Source organism: Nilaparvata lugens, chromosome 11 (assembly GCF_014356525.2).
Source record: "Nilaparvata lugens isolate BPH chromosome 11, ASM1435652v1, whole genome shotgun sequence".
In the NCBI taxonomy this organism is placed as follows: Eukaryota; Metazoa; Arthropoda; class Insecta; order Hemiptera; family Delphacidae; genus Nilaparvata; species Nilaparvata lugens.
This window is the reverse complement of record NC_052514.1, coordinates 32,530,140-32,555,684: the sequence shown is the minus strand read 5'-3', so window position 1 is coordinate 32,555,684 and position 25,545 is coordinate 32,530,140. Positions and strand designations below refer to the sequence as shown.

General features: G+C 32.2%; 1 protein-coding gene across 5 annotated transcripts in view; it reads right to left on the bottom strand.

The window, feature by feature from the left end:
* Window positions 1–4,544: 4,544 nt before the first annotated feature.
* The window catches only part of LOC111062429 (trichohyalin), a 107,207-nt gene continuing 86,206 nt past the window's right edge, over window positions 4,545–25,545 (bottom strand). For all 5 annotated transcript variants that reach the window (XM_039438243.1, XM_039438244.1, XM_039438245.1 and 2 more), the window contains 9 exons: window positions 24,214–24,417; window positions 22,949–23,113; window positions 21,893–22,087; window positions 21,460–21,660; window positions 20,488–20,646; window positions 14,834–15,046; window positions 10,500–10,613; window positions 9,137–9,259; window positions 4,545–7,275 (listed from right to left, as the gene is read on the bottom strand). In XM_039438243.1, the coding sequence (XP_039294177.1) occupies window positions 7,155–7,275; window positions 9,137–9,259; window positions 10,500–10,613; window positions 14,834–15,046; window positions 20,488–20,646; window positions 21,460–21,660; window positions 21,893–22,087; window positions 22,949–23,113; window positions 24,214–24,417 (1,495 nt within the window). In that variant the 3' untranslated portion in view covers window positions 4,545–7,154. The remainder of the gene's footprint in view (window positions 7,276–9,136; window positions 9,260–10,499; window positions 10,614–14,833; window positions 15,047–20,487; window positions 20,647–21,459; window positions 21,661–21,892; window positions 22,088–22,948; window positions 23,114–24,213; window positions 24,418–25,545) is intronic.

Here is a 25,545-nt window from a genome sequence, read left to right as displayed (position 1 = left end):
ATATTGAAATCATATTTTGATCTGAGTTAACTTTATTAAAACTCGTTAAATAATAATTGTTATATGAACGTATCGAATATATTTCAAATGATTATTCTTAGATATAGCTAATTCTAATATTTAGGGTGTAAAGAATATCTTATTATTGTTCTTTGGCATATTTTTCAATTTAGTGTATATTTAGTTATAAATGTTATAGCAATTGGAAAAGTCTGGAATAGGGAAAAAAACTTGCTTAGTAGAGACAAATAAACTATAAAAATTGTTGAAAAGATGTGTTCAATATAAGTCTAAAGTCTATTTTTTGAAACAGTGTAAACTTAGTAGAGACAAATAAACTATAAAAATTATTGAAAAGATGTGTTCAATAGGTCTAAACTCTATTTGAAATAGTGTAAAATTAATGAGAGAATAAAGAACTGGGTTTTGAAAATAGTTTTCTCTTTCAATTTATTCAAACAGTCCTGTGTCATTTCTGCATTTTGCTTTTGTATCGAGGTGTTTATAAAGAATATCTTGTTCAGAATTGAAAAGCTTACTACTTCTCTGTTGGTAAAAAATCTCTGTATCAATAGTTATTTGTGCAACTAGTGCGCAAAGTGACAGTTTGCTGCACCGAAAGAAACGTTTACGCCCGAGCCGTAGGCGAGAATGGTTTAAGAATGGTTTCTTGAGTGCAGCAGAGGAACTTTGCGCACGTATTTCACATTTAATTTTTCCGACAGTTACCATTGAATATGAAAAGTGGGTACTATGCGTAAAATTGCCTGAAATCCATCAAATGTTTGTGTGTGTGATGCTTTTATTAATAAAAATAATTAAATTTGTCACATAAGTTTGACGTAACGTTGGTAGATCTATCTCTTCAAATATTAATCTGCTGGGATAGAGTCTGGGTCTTCCAAGCGCAGCTCTAATAATATGCTTTTGTATTATAAAAAGTTTTTTAAAATGAGTGTCATACGCTGCTCCCCATACTTCTATATTATAATGGAAAAGTGAATGAGCATAAGCGTAGTAAATCGTTCTCAAAATATTCAAGTCTTTTAATTGGTTAATTCTGTAAAAAATTGTTATTAATATTTCAGTTTGAAGCATAGATTTGAATGTGAACGTCCCATTTAATATGCTGATCCACAGAAACACCTAAATATTTGATTGATTAACTCTTTCTATTGGTGGACAAGTGCAGTTAATAGTGATGTTGTTATGACAGTGTATTATCAGCTCAAGCTCATCAGGAGGCTGACCACTTATGTTAGGGGAAAAAGATATGTATTAGTTTTACTCGCATTTAGAGTTAAAATATGGCTGTTCAACCACGATTTAACTATTTCAAGACCACGATTATCAGAGTTAAATGTTTCATTCCATGTTAAGCCTGAGAAGATTAGAGCAGTGTCATCGGCAAATGATAGTGTGACACCATTAGGAATATCAATTTTCAATAAGTCATTGACATAAATCAAAAAAAGTAGCGGCGATAGAACAGTTCCTTGTGAAAGTCCAAACTCTTTTATATTTTGAATGTCAGTTTTATTATTTATTGTTAAAATTTGGATTCGATCTGTCAAATAGCTTGCGAATATATCTTTTGTTGTTCCTCTTATTCCACAACACTCTAGCTTATGAAAAGGATAGAATGTGGTATAGAATCAAAGGCCTTTGCCAAGTCCAAAAATATAGCAAGTGTTTTTCTATTACTATCAAAACTTTTATTATTAAATTTGTCAAGTGTAAGACAGCATCTTTGGTGGATTTACCTTCTTGAAAACCATACTGGTTACTCGAAATGAAATTGTTTTTTCTAAGAAAGTCCATCAATCTAACTTTTATAATTTTTTCCATAATTTTTGATAAATTGGTTAATAAGCTAATAGGTCTATAGTTTTGAGGATTGCAAGGTCCTTGGATTTAGGTATTGGTTTAATTAAAGCTATCTTGATTTCTTTGGAAATATCCTAATAAAAAACACCTATTAAAAATGATTTCCAGAGGGGAAACAATGAATTTTGAGATTTTTTTTAAACATATTCCACTAATGTTATCCACACCCGGAGACGAGTTTGGTTTCAGCTCATGTATAAATTTATTTATTCCGCAGTATCGGTTGGTTTTAGGAAGAAGCTATTCAAAGGTCTCCAGGAGGTAGACTCTAGGATTTCAATTCGATTATTCTGTATCAAATTATTAGCATAAGACTGGCCAATTGTTGCAAAGTGATTAAAACTCGTTAAATAATAATTGTTATATGAACGTATCGAACATATTACAAATAATTATTCTTAGATATAGCTAACTCTAATATTTACGCTGTAAGGAATATCTTATTATTGTTCTTTGGCATATTTTTCATTAAGTGTATATAGTTATATGTTATAGCAATTGGAAAAGTCTGGAATAGGGAAAAAAACTTGCTTAGTAGAGACTAAACTATAAAAATTGTTGAAAAGATGTGTTCAATATAGGTCTTAAGTCTATTTTTTGAAACAGTGTAAACTTAGTAGAGACAAATAAACTATAAAAATTATTGAAAAGATGTGTTCAATATAGGTCTAAACTCTATTTGAAATAGTGTAAAATTAATGAGAGAATAAAGAACTGGGGTTTTGAAAATAGTTTTCTCTTTCAATTTATTCAAACAGTCCTGTGTCATATCTGCATTTTGCTTTTGTATCGAGGTGTTTATAAAGAATATCTTGTTCAGAATTGAAAAGCTTACTACTTCTCTGTTGGTAAAAAATCTCTGTATCAATAGTTATTTGTGCAACTAGTGCGCAAAGTGACAGTTTGCTGCACCGAAAGAAACGTTTACGCCCGAGCCGTAGGCGAGAATGGTTTAAGAATGGTTTCTTGAGTGCAGCAGAGGAACTTTGCGCACGTATTTCACATTTAATTTTTCCGACAGTTACCATTGAATATGAAAAGTGGGTACTTATGGGTAAAATTGCCTGAAATCCATCAAATGTTTGTGTGTGTGATGCTGTTATTAATAAAAATCTTAATTTATTGTCAAATTGAATAATAATGTAGTAGTGTTTGAATGGCGGGGCGGCTGTCACTGATGTGGTGGCTGTCCTCGGTGTCCACGGTGTGGCTGTCCTTGTCCATCGTTATTATTATAATAACAGTCACTGTTACCAACTTAATTTTGATTTTGCTGCACTGGTGCTCCATATAACCTACTACCTATTTTGCGTTGCAATGTTGCAAATCTGGAGTGCAGAAAAAATTTTTCCCGCACTAGAGCGGGAAAGTGATTCTTTGCGTTCAGGAATGGCCACTTTTCAAGGTAACTGTAGGAAAAAATAATTAATACATTTTTTATATCCTATACTATTAAACGAGCAACTTCTGTTTATATGTTTGGATGTTTATGTTTGTATTTCACCGGATCTCGAAAACGGCTCTAACGATTCTCACGAAATTTAGAACATTGTAGGTTTATAATATAAAGATTCGATTGCACTAGGTCTCATCCCTGGGAAAACTCGCTGAAAATTAAAGGATAATCATTATTCATCCTTGTAAAAACAGCTGATAATAATTATTTCGTCGTCTGTTGGTGATGGAATTGAGTGAGTTCATGTGTGTGGGACTGTGTCAAAATTATGACTCAGCTGTTGAACTTTTGTAATCATTCAATCAGGTACTTAGTGCCGGTTGCAAAAAAGCCGGGTTATTTTCAATCCTGATTAATTCCAGTAGATCCATCTTTTTGAAATGGTATTCTCTGATTTGGTTCACGTGAAGTTAATCAGGATTAAAATTTAACCGGCTTTTGTGCAACTGGGCCTTTGTGAGGGAAATTTTTGAATTCCTCTGGGAATTAATCTCAATTTACTGTGATTAGATAGAACATTTCTTTATGACTGTTATTATAATTTCTTCTTTCGTAATAAATTTTTTATGCTTTTGTACTCCAGAGCGAAGCTCGGACCCCGATATTTTTTTGAAATCCAACTTCAATATTACTTATAAGAGGAGACTGCTTGATGCATTCCTCCAAATAATATAGCCTAATTAAAATAGGAACTTGGAACTACAAATTTATTCATAGTAAAAATAATATAAGTGTTTTATTATTAATTCATTAACAAAAACAATATGTTATGAATAATTAATATACAATTCTACAAGAAATTTTTTTAAAGAATTATCAATCTAAGAATACTGTAATAATAATAATTATTCACGTACAGTACAATAATAAATGACATATTTCTAATACTATCGTAAAAATACAGAAAGCTCAGCGAAGAAGCATGATAATGTAAAATTTAGTTTTTAACTTACTCTTCGAATCAGAATAATAGACGTAGAATGGTGAAAAATTCGTCTATTTCAATTCCTTTAACATGACGTCTTTTGTAGCACTATGTATTGTTCTGAACTTTTTTATAATTATTTTGGAGCTACCATACCTCTCTTCCGTATCTTATTCAATATCAAATTCAGGTTCTTCGTGATGGTCTTTTGAAAAGTTACCGTATCCTGCCTTCTAATAGAATAATATAGATCTCTTGTTTTGAAAATTTAATCTATGAAAATTAAAATAGACCATTCTTAAGATTGGTATCAGTCATGCAAGGTTTGGTCATTTAACAACCAATCAGAACTATAATATTCTGATTGTTATTCACAAAGCCAGCTCAGTTGAAACTTTTCTCAAGAATCATTTACAATTTTTAAATACGGTCCAAAGTCACGGATACGAAATTAAATGAGCAAAGAAGAAGCTACTTTTGTAAATTTTCCCCTCGGCTACGTCTTGAATTGTTAACTTACAACTGTCAAATTTATCACATCTATCGTTCATGCTTATTCTGTAGTAACGTAATGAAACTCCTGTTATTGAATTAATTATTCACACTTATTTTCATTATGTGTTTTTGCATGATGCTTGGAAAGGTATGTATGTTTGTGATATCTACGTTTTCACTTGTATTTATTCTGTCAAAAATAGTTTTTATTCTAGTTGTGTGACCTGATGTTCTAAGTAGGTACTGATAGTATACAATTATATTGACCATTTTTTTTACTATAGCTCTACAGCCTCGTATTGACGACCATTTAGGGACCACTAATCATGTTAGTTGTAGATAGATTTTCTGGTGAATTTTCTGTATACGGTAATAATCACAGACAAAATAAGTAATATTTACTTCCTCAATGGTAATAATATAAGGGTCCCATACAAATCATCATCATATAATATAGTACTAATTTAAAAGAGTAAACATGCCTTTAATCTAGAAATAATCAGTCATGGAGAAAATTATAATTTTCTTTATCATTGATCAGACGCAAACAGTAGCAATCATAAAACATCACAAGTTTGGAATTTGAAATGTTTGAAATATTGAAACATGTTCAGGTTCATCATTCCAATAATTACAATTGATTTTTACATATCAACAGCTATTATGATTCACAATTGAGAAAAATATAACATTTTTAATTAAAATCAACATGTTATCGCAGTATCCTTTTAATCTTTTTTTCTTATTTTGTTTGATCCAAATAATTAATTCTATTTATCCTATAAACATCTTAAAATGTCTAAACTATAAACTTAGTTGTTAAGTGCTAAAATGGCGCAAATTATGAAATGTGTTCAAAAACTTCATTTTGACAACGAATTTAGCTACTTAATTTGAATCATATTGACAGGTATATAAATAACCAATATTTTTTCTGTTAGGAGATTATATATTCTATCAGTATCGTATGATAGAAAAATACAAAAACGTTTCATAGAAACTCGATATTTTTATAAACCTGAAAAAATCAACAATTAGAAAATGATTCAACATTAATAGAAAATTTATATAATATAGTTATCACAAACTCTGTTCTATAAAACTATCCAAAAAATATTCCTAAGCAATAATCCTCACAAAATTGAAATCCAATTAAAAATTAATCGGAAACATTCCATAATATATTCTAATAAATTGATAGAACTAGGATATAATTCTTAAATAGTTATGAGAAAATCTCATTTAAAAATATATAAGTATTCCAAGGTGCAATAATTGCTTATAATTTTACAATCAACACAATATGATGTTTGATCATTAACAGAAAAATGTCTAGGCCTATGTAGTTATGAGAAACTCTGACCCATAGAACCATCAAAAAACTATTCCTAAAATATTTTCAATAATAACTGATCAATTATCTTTCTAATTAGCACGTTATTAAACAATAACCAACATTATTATCAATAGCATTCATGAGCAAATCATAAATAATAATCTTCTCAATTAGTAAAGGATTCAAAATTAATAAAAAATATAGGCTACGTTTTTTAATTGACTAAAAGTATTTTTATATAGTTATCATAAACTCTGCCCTATAAAACTATCCAAAAACTATCCATACAATAGTTTGTTTAAATTGCAAGAATTCTTGAGCAATATACATCACAATTAGTAAAGGATTCAACATTGATATAAAAAATATATAACATTTTTATCATAAACTAGAAGTATTTTATATAGTTAACATAAACTCTGCCAAACACCATTCTTAAAATAATTACAAGAATATTCCCAAGCAATTATTGTCTATAAAAATAATTTATAAAATTAAAATAATAATTTATTGTCTATGAATGAATGAATTATACTCACAATTAGCAGCCAATTGAACATTAATTGGAATCATTCCATACATTCATATTATGTATTCATACATTCATATGGCTATTCTTAAATAATTAGAATGCTATAAAATCTCATAATTACAATTAACACAGTATAATATTTTTACCATTAACTAAAAGATTCTCATATAGTTCTGAGAAACTCTGTCCTAACTATCCAAAATCTGTTCCTAAAATAATTACGATTATTCCTGTAAACACTATTTTTTAGTAGTAGTCCGGGCGCAAATGTCATTCCGTGGCTATTTTTGGGTAAAAGCCGTGGAACATGTCTCAATTTCTTAGTTGAGTGTTTTTTTTTCGTGACATTTGGCCCGGACGCAAATGGTGTTACAACCAGTTGATCCTTTCCAGTTAAAACCGAGTTAATTAGTTGGAATATGGCTTATTCCAATTACCTAGGTAACTTTTAATTTTCCTAATACGAGGTTTTAACTAATTACCTTGGTCATTACTTTTCACACGCCATATTTTTCATTTAATATTATACAATTATACTACTGTTCTTGAGTTGAATTAATTCTTCTTTCAATCGCAAGAAATTCTTCCTTGCAGCCCGTCGCTTCAGCTTTCGCCTCAAAATTTCCCTTTTCCTCTCGATGATTCTGAAAGATTTGAAAATAATCTTAATAAATGTCCTAATGGAAATCAAATACATTTCTCAGTTTTCTAGTAAAGTACAGAGCTTTGACTATCTGATCCTTCTAATGAATAGAAGCAGATCAAACACGTCTTAGTAAGAATCATTGAATTAAAAATGTCAAATGGGTAAAATTCCTTAAAATCTCATAATAAACATAAATACTCCCTTTCTAACAATGCTGGCAGTTCAAAATTAATATCACTATAACGTCTTCCTAGCTCGAATATGTTAACGATATATGTTATTGTCAAATGTGAAGCAACTGTAAAATGTTAAAGAACAGAAAAATAGGTACCGTAAAAATAAAAGCTTTCAATGAGAAAATAACCGAGGGTTTTCTATACAGCATTTCCTATCTTTGAATTTGAATAGAACAACCTGTTTGTGACATATACAATTTTTTTCTGTTTGAAAAAACTCAGTCATATACCTGTATTAGTGACAATATTTTTACAGTTCTAATGTCATAAACTGTCAACTCTACTGCTCAATATGTCATAATTTGCATATTATTCACATTATCTACTCTTTACACATTATTTTGAACAAAATCTGTTTGCAAAATAAAATTTTTCATTTGATTTGAATAGTTTTTTAATCTCCTTCATTTCAGTATGGGTTGAATTGAAATGGTTGTATGTGTAGTTAGAACTTTATCATCTTCATAGTTTGACAAGTTGACTATGATAAGGTTCTCACTGCAATAATATAGTGAATTTACAAAAAATAATGAAAAGGTATTTATCAAATGAAACATATGAAAGTTAGTGTATATATATAAATTGGAAGAAAAAGTTTTAGTCAAATTAGTCCACAACTTCATGAGTTATATAACATCAAAACTTCAAAGTCGATTTTCTCAAAAGTAGGTGTAATGCAGTTAGAATCATGTCAAACCAATGGAGCGAATGGTCAAAGACCTGACTTTTTTTATTATTTTTTTTGATTTTGTGTGTGTGTGTGTGTGTGTGTGTCTATGTATTTGCCATACGCTAATAATAATAATAATCCTATACTATTAAACGAGCAATTTCTGTTTATATGTTTAGATGTTTGTATTTCACCGGATCTCGAAAACGACTCTAACGATTCTCACGAAATTTAGAACATAGTAGGTTTATAATATAAAAATTCGATTGCACTAGGTCTCGTCCCTGGGAAAACTCGCTGAAGGACATTAAAAGGATAATTATTATTCATCCTTGGAAAAACAGCTGATAATTATTTCGTCGTCTGTTGATGATGGAAGTGAGTGAGCGAGTTCATGTGTGTGGGACTGTGTCAGAATTATGGCTCAGCTGTTGAACTTTTGTAATCATTCAATCAGGTACTTAGTGCCGGTTGCAAAAAAGCCGGGTTATTTTCAATCCTGATTAATTCCAGTAGATCCATCTTTTTGAAATGGTCTTCTCTGATTTGGTTCACGTGAAGTTAATCAGGATTAAAATTTAACCGGCTTTTGTGCAACTGGGCCTTTGTGAGAGAAATTTTTGCATTCCTCTGGGAATTAATCTCAATTTACTGTGATTAGATAGAACATTTCTGTATGCATGTTAAGAATGCTATTATAATTTCTTTCGTAATAAATTTTATATGCTTTTGAACTCCAGAGCGAAGCTCGGTACCCGATATTAATAATGAAATGCGGAATGCACAATGGAATTACCCGTTTTTTGCTTAGATTGATGTCCACATTAATCCCTAGACTTGTGCTTGGTAAACAGGAATATGATTGTAAAAGTTGAGTCAAGGTATCCTTAATTTTTCTCTCCCGATCTGTGCATTTTTGTAATAGATTGAATGTTTGAATTTGGCTTACTTACCTTGGTGGATAATCTCTCTGGACAGACCAAGATTTCAAATTTCTGACCAGCTTCAACATTATCCTCTTCTTACTGGTTTCAATCATCTCGAAGTTTGTCTTGGTTCTTGCGGTAGGCCTACTCCTTTGATCATGAAAATAAAATAACAATTAAGTCATATACATTTCTGAAACTGGAAACCAATGATTTCCTTCGACCAAAAAAGTTGAAATTTGGCAGGCATGGCCAGTTAAAGACATCTAGACGCGCAGTAACAGTAGATATAATAAAACAATCCGAAAGTACGCCAAAAATCAGACTGTCTTAAGATTTTTTCTTTGTTTTTTCAAGAAATAATTGAAATGAGATGTTCAAATTCGTAACATAGGTTCAGCTGAGGTCTATAAATTGTGTGCTTAATCATTTATTCATCATCATTATTTATAGATATGAGTGGGAGAAAGCAATAGACTTATAGTGAGGTCCCCGTTATAGTGACAGTATTTGATTAACATTGGTGTTGCTATCCTTGTTTATCATTCGACAAAGGAGATATCGCTATCCTTTTCTAGCTCTACAAGTTGCCAGATCGTTTCTAACAATGGTGAAATTATAATTGATTTACAAAATATTCATTCAATTTCAATCATGAAAATTTATTATTAGATCATTAAAGAATATATTATCTTCACGAATATATTATTGATCATTTTTAACAAGAATGATAAACCAGATATACCAGTATCAGCTTTTTTCTATAGATGGCAGTGGCAAGGCCGAGAATCGGCAACGCTGTTCTCCTATCTTTCTTCACTGCCATAATAACGAGAACCTCACTATATCTTAAAACTTCTTTACTACCAAATTTTAAAAATTAATACAGTGGTAAAATTTCTATAAGATAGGTTATATTTCTACCCCAAGTAGTGTTGTGAGGACTTCAAAATTACCCCTAGGATGTGCCAAAATCAGCGTTTTTGTGCTTTCTCACCCGCAAATTTTCGAAAATTAGGCGACCCAAAATGCTCTTGTATACAGTTAGAGCTGACGTCTACAAATGTTGAGTTTTGAGGATGTCAAGGTTGAAACGCATTCAAATTTAAAAGCTTACTATAAGCCGGAGTAATCGGGGTTTTCTAGGTTTCTTTGCTTTTCCAAATTTTCAGTACATTATTAGAGTAGCATTTTCAGAGTAGGACTTGAAAAAACTAGGTATGAATAATTTTAATGCTCTCTAAAACATAATTTCCATTTTAAAATCAAAAATATACATACAGATTCTGGATTACATATTATAAAGATGATTCTTATAATGCATCTTTTTGATAGGAATCCTAGAATACATACTATAAGCTATACCAACTTTCTACTCATTCTATATTACATTGCATTTTCCACAGCACTGCCAACTGGATTAGGAGGCTTGCATTTGACGGAGCTCTCACTGACCAAACAAGGGTTCTCCTGCTCTCCAACCTTGCTCATTGAACAATCCAGCCTATAAGAATTAATAAACAGTTTGTAAATAACGTGCTTAAAAAAGAGGTCGGTATTAATATACCATTAATGATTTCCAACATATCTCTAATTTTTCTACATTTCTGAGACAGTTGAATGGTTGAATTCAAGAAATCGTTGAAATTAATACGTTATATTAATAAGTAGTATATCATTAATGTAATGTAGCCGATTATTTGACATGAATTTTCACAATCCGAGAGCATCCATTGTTCAAAAATTTAAAGTGTCGACGACGGTGAAAATTCATGCCAAATAAAATTGGACTGAAAAATGTATGCCTCTTGGCAGTCGGTTACGAGGACGGGACCTGGAACTATCTACAGCAGATTTCGGGCACGGCTCTACCCTTCTGTTCCGAGACACCATTATCCTGGTTCAGTGAGTTGCTAATATTATCAATTTTATTATTATATATTATTCATCTATTTTATTGAAGGCAAATCCTGTAATTATTCTATTGTTTGTTTAAAAGGGTTTCTTAATATTATTTTATTTAAGTTTCCAGTTTCATTTTGAGTTACAATTTAATTAAATCGATTACTTAGTTCTCCAAAATATAATCTGTTTTGTTTATTCTTTTAAAATATAGTTCCTTTCTCATGAGTTATAGAGTTAGATCAATTTAACCTCTCGCAAGCCAAGCGATTCCCCCATTATAAATTGTTACCATAATGTCTAGGGTTGTTCTCACAACCCTATAATACCAGCTCATTACTATAATGTCTAGCTAATTTTATTAAGTCAACTTTGAATTAGTTGATCATTCTCAAAACCCTAAATTACCAGCTCAATACCATATCTAATATAACCCCAATTACCTATAAACAATTACCCCATTACATGGTAGAGGCGCCGGGTACAACCCTAGACATTATAGTAACAATTTATAATGGGGGAAGAATCGCTTGGCTTGCGAGAGGTTTAATTGATCTAACTCTATAACTCATGAGAAAGGAACTATGTTTTAAAAGAATAAACAAAACAGATTATATTTTGGAGAACTAAGTAATCGAAACTGGAAACTAATGAAACTGGAAACTAATTATACTAATGAAACTGAAACTATATTTTGGAGAACTAAGTAATCGAAACTGGAAACTAATGAAACTGGAAACTTAAATAAAATTGCCAAACTTACATGTATAAGCCAATTATTTCCTTCAATACATTAAAGATAAGTTATACTGACTTTCTACTTATCGAATAGTGCAAATCACGAAGGCTTGAGCTGTCATTCTGCACGTTAAAAGTCACCTATTGTTATGTAATATGTACCTCTGGATAATATGTACCATCTTGTCTGTGCAAATAAAGGCATTATTATTATTACAGAAGTGTTCCAGTAAAGGCGGATGCACATATTATATCAGTATCAGTGTACGAGCCCAAAAATACTGAAAATATTATTATCCTGAGTTCTAATAGTACTATTGATTCATACTTGCTCGGCTGGACTGGGTGAGAATGATCCCATTAGAGTTCGTGGGTATAATATATTACTACTAGTAGTAGATTTGCTATTTACTGACCCTGTAATTCCAAATGCAGAGACCAAAGATTGAATAATATAATGCAAATATTGCTAAAATGCAAATAAATTGCAAATGCAGAGATAGAATTATGAATACCCAGAGATCAAAACGTCAGTATATCAGTGATTCAATGTCCCTAGGTTCCATTAGGAATGAGATTGTCTTATTCAAATTTAGGCATTGATCATAGCTATTTATAAGCCCTATCAACTGACATGAGTCTCATTTCTGGGAAAATTGCAGGAGCTCCGTAATATTCTTGTGAAAAATGGCGGATAATCACTAAAAAACCATGTTATTCACGGCTTTCTCGAAAACGGCTCTAACGGTTTTCTTTAAATTCATACCATGGATAGCTATTTATAAGCCCTATCAACTGACATGAGTCTCATTTCTGAGAAAATTGCAGAAGCTCCGTAATATACTAGAGAAAAATGGCGGATAATTACTATAATTACTAAAAAAACCATGTTTTTCACGATTTTCTCAAAATAACTTGACCGGTTTTTTTCAAATTCATACTCTGTATAGTTATTTATCAGCTCTATTAACTGGCATGAGTCTCCTTTCTGGGTAACTAATGAGGGTCCACCCCATCCTTGAGAAATGGACTTTGTAACCTCCCTCTCGTGCATGAGGTAGGTAGGTAGAGCAGTTCATAAAAATCTGGTGTGGCGCACTCACACAACTTTCTTGCCATTATGAAAATAGCGTCAGATCACCTGACGCTAGTGTTCCCGCGCATCCCAAGTCTACTATTCAAAGATTTGAGCCAGCTGGTGACAGGGCAATAACACTGGAGACACACATGAGGTCTGCTATCTCTTTATAGTGAATGATTCAATAGAATCAACAATAATTTTCAATTAAATAATCACATTTTCTCGAATTTAAAGCTTATTTCAAATTTTAGGTGAAAATGTTACTGAACATTAATTGTAGAGATTTTCACGCTCAATCTACTCCACTTGATTTTTTTTTGTTTAAATTGTATCTGAAGCCTGATAATTGGGAATCTAAAATCGAACTTTACATTGATGGGGCAGAGCTCCTGAAATTTTTACAGATATGGGACTTGTGGCAGTTGATAGAGCTTATCGATGACTATTTTAGGTATGAATTTGATCAAAATCGTTGGAGCCGTTTTCGAGAAAATCACGAAAAACCCTGTTTTTGACAATATTTTCGTCATTTTAGCCGCCATCTTGAATTGCATTTGATCGAAATTGTTCGTGTCGGAACCTTATAGTGAAAGGACCTTAAGTTCCAAATTTCAAGTCATTCCGTTAATTGGGAGATGAGATATCGTGTACACAGACGCACATACACTCATAAGCTGCGTACACATATTCGCGCTTCCAACCAGCACCGAGCACGCTCCTCCCTCGTACCGCCCTCGTACCACCATCGAACCACAGTCGCACCGCCCACGCACCCATCATGAACGTTATGGAAGATGTTAGATCTTCTCGCGTTCCCCGGTCGAACCATTGTTGCTCCCCGGTCGATCATTATTCGCTCAGCCGGAGTGACGTTCAGTTGCGGAGCAGAGCGAAAGTCTGTGCGCACCTACACACACACACACACACACACACACCACACACACACACCACACACACACAGACCAATACCCAAAAACCACTTCTTTGGACTCAGGGGACCTTGAAACGTATAGAAATTTAGGAATTTGGGTACCTTAATTTTTTTCGGAAAGCAATACTTTCCTTACCTATGGTAATAGGCAAGGAAAGTAAAAAGAACACATAGTCGAGATATTTCATCCGTAGAACAGCTGTTTTGACGACTTTAAAAAAATGACGACTAAAAAAAATCATCGAATTTCACAATTTACACAAAGGAAAAAGTACTCTGAAAACAATTATATATACACATATACAAAAGTCTGATCGTAGTTTCAATATGAGCAAAGAAAGTTGTGTGGGTGTACCACACCAGATTTTTTCGTCAAGCTATGTGACACTGCACACTGGTAGTCTCTTATACTGTGTCATTCTTTCACTCTCACCAGGCCAAAACAGAATAAACATAATATACATAAATTCACTTCACTTATATGGGCTACTTTGGTTCAAATTAATAAAAACAATATAAAAACTTGTAGTACCCTTTATTAAAAACTTTAAAATAAAATAAAATATTTTAAAGTTTTTAATAAAGGGTACTACAAGTTTTAAAAATAAGTTTTTTTTAAATAAAATAAAATATTTTAAAGTTTTTAATAAAGGGTACTACAAGTTTTTATATTGTTTTTATGGACATAATAGACAGTAAAGTCGACAGTAATCGGCTTGTAATTTGGAACATAAACAACCTATACCATGGAATATCTTCTTAAGCTATATTTTCTCAATGTTTATAATTATTTGAAAACCGAACAACCTTTATGGGGCACTTCAACTCTATATAAAAAATCCACTACCACCAGAAAAATGCTTACATATTTCCTTCCACATCAAATAGAAAACATTTTCCTTCAACATGGCAAATAATTGTTATGAAACTCAAGCTCAGTTTTGGTACCTAGAAACTAGTTCTCTTTTATACACCAGCTTTACGGAATTTCTCAAACTTATCAGGTGCAGACTGGCCTGAATTAATTATTTCATCATTACACACTTAGCTGGAGTAATAATTATGTGCTTACCTTTCTCCTGCATCCTCCTCTAATTTATTTCTCCAAAAATTTTCAATTCCTTTCATGGTTTGTCTCTTCCTCTTGGCTATCTCTGCCTTTCGATCGAGTGCTATCTTGTAATTCTTGATCAACTTTTTATAAATGCTATTTCTCATGTTGAACAACCAGGCTTGATTCAAGACCTCAGAACAACCAGGTTCATCCACTTTCTGTTGTCTTGCGCTACAAATTTACAGAAGTATCTATATAAATAAAAATTGAGCCTCAAATTTTGACATTCAATAACTTTTTTATTTGTGCACCAAATTTGATGATATTTTTTTAGTTGTTTTCGTTATGTTCAGGACCAGGTTTATGGCCTATCAAATTTATAATCCAACTTCAGGACTCTTTCCTACGGTCCTTCAAAGTTTACATGCAACCCTTATGGGTGAAAATTTGAGAGCTGGCCACACACAGAAATAAAAATCAGCTGTTATAATCATTGCGTCATCCAACAGCCGTCGGTAGATAGTAGACAAGAGTGTGTGCTGCTCCATAGCCGTTCATGTATTTTAAACATGTATTCTAAACGCCCCGACTAGAAACAAAATGACTGTTCTGTGTGTAACCATCCAGCAATAAATTATTATAAAATGAATATATAACTAAGCACAAAGGGAGTCCATATTGAGATATAAATGTAAATACTGAATGTTGGATGATTTTCATAAAAATATAGTGATGCATCAGATTAAGCTCAGGCTAAGCACACCTGAGGAGGCGCGGCTTGGTGATACAGTGTTGATCTTATGGAGATTGCCTTATCACACCGTTCCACGCCATGCCCGATTCAGTGTGTGTGAGTTCTTCCATTCAAACCAATAAGCAAGAAGCACCTGGATGCAAAATGCTGCATTGCGCCTCCTCAGGTGTGCATCCAGCTAAAGTTTGTCATGAGATGCATAACTATTTGGCGGTACGAAGTTCGCCGGGTCAGCTAGTTCTACATAAAATCAAAATGTCACTCATTCATTCATTCTTTAAATCTTTCATTCATTCATTAAATCTATGCTAATTCAAGTGTTTCTTGTTATTATATACATGTATCCTATACTATCCTATCCTATTAAACAAGCAATTTCTGTTTAGATGTTTATATATCTGTATGTGACCGGATCTCGAAAACGGCTCTAACGGTTCTCACGAAATTTGAAACAAAGTAGGTTTATGATATGAAAATTAGATCTCAACCCTGGGATAACTCGCTGAAGGACATTGAAAGGATAAATACGTCCTTGGAAAAACAGCTGGAATTTTTGTCGTCTGTCGATACCGTAATGGAAGTGAGTGAGCAAGTGGGTTATTCCTCAGTTGATCTCACAAGAAAAATAATCCATCAAGAAATACATCATACATATTTTTTGTTATTTCTCTTTTTTTAAACATGTTTACTTCAAAAAGACCAAAATAGTAACTATAAATCAAATCAAATCATTTATTGTTAAAAAAAAACATTGGAAAATGTTACAACAACGTCAAGATATTAACTAAAAATATTAACACAAAAACATATAACACGCCAATCAAAATTCAACTGCGAAAAACTCATCCAACGTATAAAGACATTTCCCGATTAACAAGTCCCTCAAATACGTCCTGTAAGATGCGATATACATCACTCTCACGGACTCAGGTAGGCAGTTGAATAATTTTATGAAAATTTGCTGCCAGCTCTGTTTAGATACATTGTAACGGCAGTGTCTGACTCTAACTTTGTACTTGTTACGAGTGTTGTGACTATGGAAGTCAGAGTTTATTTCAAAATCTTGAATGTTTCTCCTAATGTAAAGCAAGCATTCAAATACATATATAAAGATGGCAATGTTAAGACACTCCTTTCTATAAACAAATTCCTACATGGTGTGCGAGGGGGCTTTCTACATAAAATTCTCAATGATTTTTTCTGTAACCTGGAAAGAATTATTGCAGTAGAGCAATTTCCCCATAAACGGATACCATACACAAAATGACTCTGTATGTAAGAAAAATACACATTCATTAGTACAGGTAAACCCACAATTCCATTAAGTCTTCGCAGAAGGAATATACCTTTATTTACTTTTTTGGCAATGTAACTGGTATGGCACTTTCAATTTAAATGTGTGTCGATATTCACTCCAAGGAAATTCATTGACTCTTTACTTACTATTCTCGTGTCACAACTGAATATCATATGCTTTGTTTTCTTAATGTTGACACTATATGCTGTTAGTGTAGAATAGTACATACTGTAGTATATTAAAAAATATTGTAGCAAACATAGTATATAATTCTAAATGGTAATCATAGTATATCTAATTGTAATTGATGATGTGTTTGTTTTTTGAAGTGTGAATAAATTGTTATTTTGATAAGTGATAGTAGCTTAACCTAGATTTTGATTTGGACTGTAGTATAAATCTAAAAAGGGGCAGTTTTGGGCATACGCCTGTTGTACCTCCTCATATAACTGTAATAGTTATTTGTGCAACTAGTGCGCAAAGTGACAGTTTGCTGCACCGAAAGAAACGTTTACGCACGAGCCGAAGGCGAGGGCGGAATGGTTTCTTGAGTGCAGCAGAGGAACTTTGCGCATGTAATTCAAATTCAATTTTTACTACAGTTACCATTTAATATGAAAAGTGGGTGATTATGAGTAAAATTATGGCTGAAATCCATCAAATGTTTGTCTGTGTAATTTTGTTGTTAATAACAACTTTCCCACTTCCATCTGTCAGCACTTCTCATAGCCTATCAGTGCCGCTTCCCATTCAACCAATGCTGACAGTTTAAAGTGAAACGAATGAGCACACATTTTCAATGTTGCAAATCTGGAGTACGCAAAGTAATACTTTGCGCACTAGCGCGGAAAATTGATTCTTTGCGTTCTGTAATCAGTTCAGGAATGGTCACTTTTCAAGGTAACTGTAGGAAAAAATAATTGTACGACTGAGAAAATGAATAAATAAATATAAACTATAAATTCAATCTTTCGTTAAAAATTTTCTATGCTTTTACACAACAGAGTGAAGCTCGGTCATCCGATATTATATTTTATGTTTAAAAATTGTTGCCATACGAAAATCAAATCAATCTATTCTTTCACTCACTTATCAACAGAAGAATAAGAATAAGAATGATTTTTATTCCTTTAGTGCATACAAACAATGCTATCGGAAACGTCAAATTATACATTATAAATAAAAATCTACTGACCAAAAGGGTTTCAAATTTGTCAGGCATGTTCAGTTAGATAATATACTCTAGATAAGATACTTTATAGATACTTTAGATAAGATACTCTAAGATTTCACATTAGTGTATGCTGTCCAATAAAAAAAGTCAAAGTAAAAAGTAAATTAAACAAAGTAGATGAATGGATAACTGAAGATATTCTTACTCAAAGAAATATTGTTAGGGAAGCTTATGAGGAATTTAAATTAGTGAGGGATGTTCCGAGTGAAGTCAAATACAAATGTCTAAAGAAAAACTATGCAAAAGAAGTGAGGAAAGCTAAGTGTAAGAAAACAGCTGAAATATTAACAACTAGTACCAATTTTAACTCTGCTGTTTGGGAGGTAATTAATAGAAATAGGAGAGCAGCTCAAAAAGATACAGTTACTAATGTCCCTAGGATAATCGATGAACATGGAATTTATATGGATGATAGTATAGACATTTGTAACTTTTTCAATAAGTATTATCAACAGGTTGCATATAATCTCCAAAAGTCACTGAACACTAATACTTATAATACAACTACATTAAATGCTGAGCCAATTGAAAAGGTATTTAAATTTCATCCTTTATCAAGAGATGAGTTGTCAAGAATAATAAAAAATTTGAATAACAAAAAAACAGTAGGATTGGATGGGGTCTCAAGCAAAATTTTGAAAGAATGTGAAAATGAATTACTGGACCCTTTATTGCATCTCCTTAATACTTCACTAGAGCAGGGTATTTTCCCTGATGATCTGAAACAAGGAAAAATTTTGCCAATTTTCAAGAGCGGTGATTCTGAAAGAGTTGAAAATTATAGACCCATTAGTATTCTAAATGTAATAAGTAAAATTTTTGAAAGAGTAGTTTTAAATAGGCTATTGATGCACCTGGAAGAAATTAATTTCATATGTGATGAACAGCATGGGTTCCAGAAAGGGAAATCTACTAAGACTGCAATAGTATCCCTTGTTGAAAGACTAATAGATATAATAGATTCAGGTGAGAAGGCAGCCGCAATATTTCTTGATTTAACCAATGCTGACAGTTTAAAGTGAAACGAATCAGCACACATTTTCAATGTCGCAAATCTGGAGTACGCAAAGTAATACTTTGCGCACTAGCGCGGAAAAGTGATTCTTTGCGTTCTGTAATCAGTTCAGGAATGGTCACTTTTCAAGGTAACTGTAGGAAAAAATAATTGTACGACTGAGAAAATGAATAAATAAATATAAACTATAAATTCAATCTTTTGTTTAAAATTTTCTATGCTTTTACACACCAGAGTGAAGCTCGGTCCCCCGATATTATATTTTATGTTTAAAAATTGTTGCCATACGAAAATCAAACCAATCTATTCTTTCACTCACTTATCAACAGAAGAATAAGAATGATTTTTATTCCTTTAGTGCATACAAACAATGCTATCGGAAACGTCAAATTATACATTATAAATAAAAATTTACTAACCAAAAAGGTTTCAAATTTGTCAGGCATGTTCAGTTAGAACTCTAGACGAGCACTAAGAGCACTAAGTTTCAAGTTTCTCGAGAAATAAAATAAAGAAAATGTTGAAAGTTAAGCCTACTGATACAAAGTTTGTGCTAAGATCCAGAAATGTTATGTTGTAATGTATAGTCGTAAAAGAGATTTTGAATGTATTTCTTTGCGTTTCAATTGAAACTGTGAATTATTTATCTAGATTCAATCATAAATATCGGGGCACCGAGCTTTGATCGTTATTTATTTATTGACTATTGCCACAATTTATTGATAAACCGAACACAATTCATTAAAATAATTGGGGAAGGACTAACAGGCACAGCCCGAATTTTTATTTATACACTATAAATAGTCCAGAAAGTAGGTTATGTTCATACACTTGAATTCAGGTTCAATTTTCAGTCCAAACATTTGAAAACAAAAAAGTTCTAATTTAGATTATTTACAAACCAAATTGAATAACAAAATAACACCCACTAGTCACTTAAAATTGTCAAATAATGATCAACTTTGATAATTATGATATACTCTAGTTTGGAAGGATTATCATGTCATGTCAACAAATCAGGTTATTTTGATCAAGTCGATTAAATTATCTAGGTAATATTTCTCGCTGATTGATCACACAGCTGGAAATAAATCTGTTTCTCTCCCACACACGCAGCTTCTGTTTCGACAAGCGACGAAATTATCAAGTGTTTTTTCAAGGATGAATAATTGTTATCCTTTTCATGTCCTTCAGCGAGCTTTCCCGGGGATGAGACCTTGTGCAATCGAATTTTTATAACATAAACCTACTATGATTTCGTGAAAATCGTTAGAGCCGTTTTCGAGATCCGTTGGACATGAATAACCAAATATAAAAATATAAACAGATATACAGAAATTGCTCGCTTAATATAATAGAATAGCATGCTTACCTTTCTACTGAATTCTGCTTTATCCTTCTCCTCCAAAATTCTTCAATTCTCTTAGCTGTCTCTCTCTTCCTTTTCACTATATCTTCTTTTCGTTTGAGCGATTTTTCGCATTTCTCGTCCAACTTTTCATTCATTTCATCAACTGTTTCACACTGCTGCCTGTTTCAAATAGTTTTAAATTACTAAAAAATACACTTACATTCCCCAAGATTTGCTACAATTCCATTTCACAGTTTCCATAACAGGCTGTGAAAGCAATTGATTCAATGATTTAGAAAATACATAAAATAGGCCAACATTAGGCTATGTTAATGTTATAAGATTACAAATACAATTACTGCAAAATAAATAAAAGAGATGCAATGAACAGGCATCAAGTCAAAAAAATACATGCAATGAATTGGATTTTTACAACAATTATGCAAATAACAATAAATAGAAACACTTAACATAACAGAATCATAAACAACCTAACAATAAATCACAAAATTACATAATGAGGGCACATCTGTCCGAAAACCACAGCTGAGTATGTGCAGAGACATATATATCTTGGTGGGATGAATTATCGACCATGAAACCCCATCGAAGGTAAGATATTTTGACAATTTCACCAATCACTGGACTGCGGACAAAGATACTTATTATGTAACTCTGTTGTAGTTCTGACACTGTGTTACTTGTAAATATTTGATTAACTTGTTAATATTTGATTAAGAGCTACAACAGAGTTATTATATAGTGTTTCGTCATGGAAAGCAACATCAACTTATTATGTCATCTTAAAAAGTAAAGACGCACTTTTGGACATTTTAATTGTAGAAGCATAAAAGGAAATATGAATAATTGCCATTTTATTAATAAGCAACTAGTATTACGATTTTGTTTTTTGTAGAAATGGAATTATTTCAAAATTTCCAGTTCCACTGCGGCACTCTATAATATAATATAATTCTACTCCTTATTTCTTACATTGTGTTCAAATGACCGGAGTCTGCTTCCACATTGCAGTCATCTAGATTAGAAAGTTTTGGGTTTTCTGTGCTTTCAGATGGCTCTGTCGTTTTGATGATAATTTGTTCTTTTTCTTTCTTTTCCTCCTCCTTCTCCTTCTCCTTCTCCTTCTCCTCCTCCTCCTCCTCCTCCTCCTCATTTTCTTGATCTTTGTTGAACCTACAAGAATTAATTTGAATTTTTCAAATTAGCATTTTATAATCGAATATGAAAAATGATTTTCCATTTGAAAATATACACGATATAATATAGAGTATGTACAGTATGAATTATGAATACATGCAATTTTATTAATAAGCAACTACTTTTACGGTTTTTTTCGTAGAAATGACACTATTTCTAAATTTCCAGTTTCCCTATGTCACTCTGTATAATATAATAACTTTCTTACATTTTGTTCAAATGATCAGAGCCTGCTTCCACATTGCCGACATCTTGATTAGAAAGTTTTGGGTTCTCTGTGCTTTCAGATGGCTCTGTCGTTTTGATGATAATTTGTTCTTCTTCTTTTTCTTTCTTTTCTTTCTTTTCCTCCTCCTTCTCCTCCTCCTCCTCCTCATCCTCCTTTTCTTGATCTTTGTTGAACCTACAAGAATTAATTTGAATTTTTCAACAAATTAGCATTTTATAATCAAATATGAAAAAAATTTCCATTTGTAAATATATACGATATAATATAGAGTACAGGGTCTGTATAATAAGTAACCGGACTGACCTCAGAATAGTTTTTATTGGAAAAATATGTACAATTTTTCATTAGATATCTTCAAAGTAGTCCCTATTGGAGTCGATAACACGCTGATACCGGATTTTCAAATCAAAGAGTTTGTGCCACCCGGCCAAACTGTAAACGACCAGTACTACAGAGAGGTGCTCCGTCGACTAACCACCCGAGTTCATCGAGTTCGTCCGGGGATTGCCGATTCGTGGATCCTCCATCACGACAATGCTCCGTCGCACACCTGCCTGCTCATCACCGAGCAGTTGGCCAAACAGTCGAGGGTAATGTTGCCACATCCTCCTTACAGTCCGGATATGGCACCAGCGAACTTCTTTTTGTTCCCCAATATCAAGAGACAACTTAAGGGGATGCGGTTCGGGAGTTTGGAAAACGTTCAACGTGCTACGACGAGGGCTCTAGACAGCATAGAGGTTGCCGACTTCCAGTTTTGAAAATCCGGTATCAGTGTGTTATCGACTCCAATGGGGACTACTTTGAAGATATCTAATGAAAATTGTATATACTTTGCCAATAAAAACTTTCCTGAGGTCAGTCCGGTTACTTATTATACAGATCCTGTATGTACCAGTATGTACAGTATGAATTATGAATACATGACATTTTATCAATAAGCAACTACTTTTACGGGTTTTTTCGTACAAATGACACTATTTCTAAATTTCCAGTTTCCCTATGTCACTCTGTATAATATATTAACTTTCTTACATTTTGTTCAAATGATCAGAGCCTGCTTCCACATTGCAGACATCTTGATTAGAAAGTTTTGGGTTCTCTTTGCTTTCAGATGGCTCTGTCGTTTCTATGATAACTTGTTGTTGATGTTGTTCTTCTTCTTCTTCATCCTCCTCTTTTTCTTGATCTTTGTTAAACCTACAAGAATCGATTTGAATTGTTCGATTAATCATCATTCTATAATAAATATGAAACAATATTGATTCAATCAGAAAATATAAACGATTATACAAAAATCACTTCACTCTTATGGGCTACTTTATTAAATTTAATAAAAACAATATAAAAACTTGTAGCACCCTTTTATTATAAAGTTTTTAAATGGAATTTAAATAAAGTTTTTAATAAAGGGGTACTACAAGTTTATATATTATTTTTATCAACACGATATACAGTATGAAAGTATGTCCTATAGAAAGTATTACCTCTGTGTGATAATTTCACTCCATTAATCAATAAATTGGATATTTTAAGACACTAAAAATGTAATTGAAGTTGTATCACTAACTTTAAAAATTCGCTTAAAGTTGGTGTTTTTCTGTAGCCTCCAAAGATAAAATGGCCCAAAATCGGAATTTTTCTAGCGTTTTATATAATTTCTCAACAATCGAAGGTCAAAAAAATTTTAAAATTCGGTACACAGGTATAAGTTGAGGTTTAGAAATGTTTTGTGAAAGCTTATCCAAAATCAAGCTTACGTTACAAAAGCAAATGGCATTTGCTGGTTTTCTTAGCGTTCAAAGTACACGTGGAAATTGGGACTTGGAAATCAAAGATTCAAACCTACAAGAATTAATTCGCATTTAACAATAAGCAGATTCTACCAGAAATATGTTCAAAGATACCTCTACATCAATTACATTTTTTTCAAAGATCTTAAATAATTTCTATGAAACTCAATGAGTCCTTGTTTTGTAATGGAATCAAATTATTATTTCAGAAACAATACAAAACAATTATCACTGTAATTTTCTTGAGATACACTCTCACAAAACATCTAATAAATATCTTACTCTTGTGGCTATAAACGTGCTGACACGACTAAAATTCAAGTTGCTCACGAACAAAACATGCCAAAATTTATAAACCTCTAGAGGTTTCCTTATAACTTAGACGTTTCATGGTAACTAGAAACTAGAGCTTTATCTGATTTTCCAGCTATATGGACTCATTCTGTGCAGACTACTTAAATTATTTATCAAGATTTAAATATTTCGCTGGAAGCATAACGTACTTACCTTGTATCTTCATTCTGCAACTTCTCTTTCTTTCTCCTCCAAAATTCCCTTATTCTCTCCGCAGTCTCTCTCTTCCTGTTCGCTATTTCTATTTTCCGTTCTTTTGCTTTTCTGCAATTCGCGACCCGCTTTTCATAAATTTGTTTGCTGTTGTCAGGTTGATTGGGAGTGCTGCTGCAGCTTACGACTCTTTCACACTTTTGCCTGTTTCAAATACTCTCACATTACTACACAGATCAATTTCATTTATTCACTTCCAAATGACTAGTGCAAAACTGTAATTACATTCCATTAGCCTGAGCACATATATGATTGAATACCAATTATGGAATTGAACATAATTATAATGTAATTGAAACACAGAATGATATTTATGTCTCTGTACTCTACATCTCCATGTACTCTACATCCAGGCGGCTATCATCACGTGAATGAGGAGAAACAACGAACACATAATACTGGCAGATCATAACCATCAAACAAGGCAGAGAAACACGAATTTAATAGTACCAAGGATGAACACTACATTTGAGCAAAGAAACTACATATATTTGGGACCAAAAATTTACAATTCAATCCCAAGTTACATTAGGGAGGAATTCAATAGACACAGGTTCAAGAAAAGTTTATTTTCCTGGGTTAGAAAATTGTGGAAATTTAGTTAGACTGTAAATATTGAAACTATTTATTCTTCATTCTTTTCCTTTACTAGTTTTTCATTTTTCTAAAAATTAACTTCCATATTATCCTCAATAGAACATTAATATTTATCTACTAATTTCAAAATTTTGTTTGTATTATAAATTTTTACTAATTTCATTATAAAAAACTTTAATCCCATACCAGTGAATGAAGTTTGTAAATAGTAATTATAACACGCAGCAAGCAACTAATAACTTATACCCCAACTCATATCATTTATAGTGAGGTGTATATTTATTCATTGAATTATCTATGCCTATTAAGAAATTATTCAATGCATAAAACTTCATTGCTTCAATTGTATTAATTGTTATAGTATTCTAATTTGTAATGATATTGTTTTTGATGAATCAATTTTATTTGATTTGATTTGTCTAACATAACCCAGGTCTCAAGGCTAGGAGCACACCAGTTAGTCAAGACAAGACAAGGCATGATATTTTAGCAATGACTAATCAGTGCTGCGTTATAAGCAACTATGTGACTGACGTATTGTGACTAAACGTGTCTGATCATGTCTTGTCTAGTCTAGTCTTGACTAAATGGTGTACGCATAGCCTTTGCCATCAGTAGTTGCAGATCGTGTTTAAATCAAACCCTTTTAGGAGACCATTTTTTAAATTGATTGAT